Consider the following 3461-nt stretch of genomic DNA (forward strand, 5'->3'; position numbering starts at 1 on the left):
TTTTTGCAGAATAAAGTCTTCTCTCATCACAGAATTTACAGCACAGGACAGACGCCCCCAGCCCCGTTGAGCAGGGGTCTCCTTTGCTCTGGGGGCGGTGGCTGCATTCCGGTCAGTGTTCGGACCGCTCCACATTCACCCGCATGCTGTCCACGCCCTCTATGCCCGCCTCCATTTCGTCGCCGTACGTCTCGGGCCCCACGCCGCTAGGCGTCCCCGTCAGGATGAAGTCGCCCTCCTCCAGCGTGATGATCCTGGAGATGTAGCTGATGAGGAAGGGCACGGAGAAGATCATGGCGGCCGTCTCCCCTGCTGCCGGAGCTCGCCGTTGACGCGGAGCCACAGCCGCAGGGCGTGCGGGTCGGGCACGCGCTCGCGGGGCACGAAGGCGCTGACGGGGCAGGAGCCCGAGAAGCCCTTGGCCAGCGTCCAGGGCAGGCCGCGCTCGCGGCAGGCGTCCTGCACGTCGCGGGCGGTCATGTCGAGGCCCAGGGCGTAGCCGGCCACGCAGCGCATGGCGGCGGCCTCGGGCACGGCGCGCGCGCGGCGGCCCAGCACGACGCCCAGCTCCAGCTCGTGGTGCAGGCGGCGGCAGTAGGCGGGCAGGCGCGCCGGCGAGCCCGGGGGCGCGTACGCCGAGGACGGCTTCAGGAAGAGCAGCGGCTCGCGGGGCGGCGCGCCGCGCATCTCCCGGACGTGGTCCGCGTAGTTCCTCCCGACGCAGACGATGTTCTTCCCCCACTCCCAGAAGCGCGACAGCGGCCCGGGGCCCGCCATGGCGCCGCGCCGGTCACGTGCCCGCCGGCCCCGGCGCCCGCCGGCCCCGGCGCCTACGGCAGCCCGCAGAGGAGGCGCCGCGCGGGACGCGCTGCCGGGGACGCTCACGCACGCCGGGGCCGCGGCCGCCGGCCGCTGGCTCGCTGGACGCGGACACTCCGCGGCGTCCCACGACCGCCGCCGACTCCGCCCTCCAGACTCCGCCTCCGCCCTCGCTGATTGGCAGGGGCGGGCCGGGCGGCAAGGGCCGGTACTGATTGGCTGCGATCGGCACAGGGTGGGCACTGGCTGATGGGGGACGCTCGGCGCAGGGCGGGCACTGGCTTGTCGGGGGCGGGGCGGGGCGGGGCGCGGCGGGCGCTGATTGGCTGCGGCCGCCGACGCGGTGTTCCGGCCCCCGACGCCGGTGTTGCGGTTCTGCGCCCGGGCAGTGCTGCCCGGCGGGTCATGGTGCTCGGCCGCGGGCCGCTCTGCTGCCGGAGACTCGCGGCGCTGGGACTGTCCTGCGCGCGCCGCGGCCTGGGTAGGTGCGCCGGGCGCGGACGGGCGCGGACGGGCGCGGCTCAGCGCCGACGGGCAGGGCGTCGGTTGGGCGCGCCGGCGTCGTCCCTCGGCTCAGGTGCCTGGACGCCCGCGGGCCGGCCGGGAGGGCAGCGCCGACGCGGGGCCGCGGGCGGAGGGGCGGGAGGGCGGCGGCGGCCAGCCAGGCTCTCCATCTCGGACCCTCCGCCCCGTCCAGCCCCAGCTAACGTGGCCGCGGCCGGCTCCCAGTGCGTCGGGGCTCCCGCCCGGCCGAGGGCCGGGTCGGGCCGGGGACGAACGGGGCCTCCTCGCCGCTCCCTGTCCCGCCAGCCCGTGGCCGCCCCGGGCTGCGCGGACGGGGCAGCGGGCGAGTCCCCTCCTCGGGGCCCTCCGCCCTCCCGGGCACGGGGGGCGGTCACCGGAGGGGTCACCGCGGCGAGGAAGCGGCGTTTCTAGGAAATACACGTTAAGTCGGTGCTGGGACTCGAACTTGGGCTTCAGGGGCGCCAGGCGGGGGCTCCGCGGGCTGGAGCCGGTGCTGGGCCCCGGAAGCGCCCCGTTTATGCCTCGGTGTGCACCTGTGAGCCCGGCGGCCGGTTGCGATGGGGTCTCGTGGACGTTATTTACGTTGTCTGGTCTCCAGCCTCGGTCCTCCCAGGGGTGCCTGGCGTCCAAGGACACTTCATGAAGGGCCCCCCCCCCAGGTCCTTCATCACCCGCGGGTGCGGGGGGCCAGAGGGGATGCAGAGTATGGCAGAAACTCCATTCCACCAAGAGGTTTTGTTGAGCATTAGAAGGATCTGGAAAACCCAGGACAGGAGATGTGTTGAAAAAGAGACCTGGGAACTCAGGTGGTAAGGTTTGTGTAGCCTGCTTCCAGGCCCTGGGTTCGAGCTGCCCCTGCAGTCTGCACCCGTGCAGTGCAGGGTTTTGCTGGCTAGGGCGGATGAAGGTGGGCCCGAGGCATTTCTCCTGTCCCCTGCGAGGTCGTCTACCCCTTGGACAGGAACACTGACCTGTGCTGTTGGGGCCTCAAGCATTTTAGATGGAATCATCTCGTGGCTCTGAGTACCCTGGTGTCTGTGCACTGGTGCTCACCGCCGGTGGGCTCTGGGGAGGCCTGGGGCTCACCGCTGGCCTGCGCAGCCTGCAGGGGCTGCGAGGTGCGCGGTATCCACTCTCGGATGTCTGTCATTCAGTAGCAAATGCCGTTTTGTCAGAGGCGTTGTGAAACAGGCCGGGCACAGAGACTGCCCACTACCCGCCGCACCGCGGGGCAGGCAGGCCGGCCCCCACCCCCGGCCAGCAGGTCTGTCCTCCAGAGCCTTGAGAGGAAAGCATCCTCATTCTGAGCTGGGAGCGTGGCTCTGCTGAAACACACACCGACTCACGCAAAGCCCCCGGCTCTGCCTCCAGCTCAGGGAGACGAGAACCCACCTCTGAGACGGTGCCGGCTTGAGTCGTTTGCGGCACTGTTCTCATGGATGTGGTTCTTCTGTCGGAGGAAATTAGGAAAACCGGAGCGCCGAGCCTCAGTGTGCACGGGGAGCTGGTCTGAGGTCTGCGACCTGAGGCTGCACCCCGCGCCCTCAGGCCCGGCCCTGCTGGGAGTCTTCTGCTATCACTCGGATTTGAGGAAGAGTCTGACTGTGGAGCAGGGCGCCATGAAGGTGGAGCTGCTGCCCGCCCTGACCGACAACTACATGTACCTGCTCATCGACGAGGCCACGCGGGAGGCTGCCATTGTGGACCCCGTCCAGCCCCAGAAGGTACGTGGCTCTCTGCATGGCGCCTGAGCCCCAACACCCTACCCACCCTCATCCCTGGGACGCAGCACCGTGACCCCACAGCTTGGCAGAAGCCCGGGGGGATCAGTCCTTTTGACTTGGGAAGAACTCAGCATCTAGCACCCCGAGAAGTGTAGGGAGGGCGGGGCCACCAGGCTCCCAAGGCGGCACCGCGCACGCGCCATGTTAGCCTTGCAGTGTGGAGGCCGTGGAGCCTGGCTCTCCAGTGCTTTCGTCTCTCAGCACTGCCTGTGTGCGTGTATGCGTGTGTAAGAGAGAGAGTGGGGAGAGGGGGAGGGAGAGACAGACAGACAGACAAACCTTGGAGCACAGAATGGCTTGGAGAGGTCTGAGGGGAGCTGAGGGCTGCCCCCG

At 69.7% G+C, this 3461-nt stretch overlaps 2 protein-coding genes across 2 annotated transcripts; one reads left to right on the forward strand and one right to left on the reverse strand.

The window, feature by feature from the left end:
* Positions 1 to 112: 112 nt before the first annotated feature.
* Fahd1 (fumarylacetoacetate hydrolase domain containing 1) lies at positions 113 to 809 on the reverse strand. The gene is given in 2 exon segments (XM_013037641.1): positions 113 to 306; positions 309 to 809. Coding segments are annotated over 2 exon segments (663 nt in total). The 5' UTR covers positions 778 to 809.
* Positions 810 to 1188: 379 nt separating this feature from the next.
* LOC106002888 (hydroxyacylglutathione hydrolase, mitochondrial-like) lies at positions 1189 to 3068 on the forward strand (the record flags this gene model as incomplete). Its single annotated transcript, XM_013037640.1, has 2 exons — positions 1189 to 1300; positions 2893 to 3068. Coding segments are annotated over exons 1-2 (252 nt in total), but the record flags the coding sequence as incomplete, so codon positions are not given.
* Positions 3069 to 3461: the final 393 nt, after the last annotated feature.

This window comes from Dipodomys ordii, unplaced genomic scaffold (assembly GCF_000151885.1).
Source record: "Dipodomys ordii isolate 6190 unplaced genomic scaffold, Dord_2.0 Scaffold1000004197, whole genome shotgun sequence".
Taxonomy (NCBI): Eukaryota; Metazoa; Chordata; class Mammalia; order Rodentia; family Heteromyidae; genus Dipodomys; species Dipodomys ordii.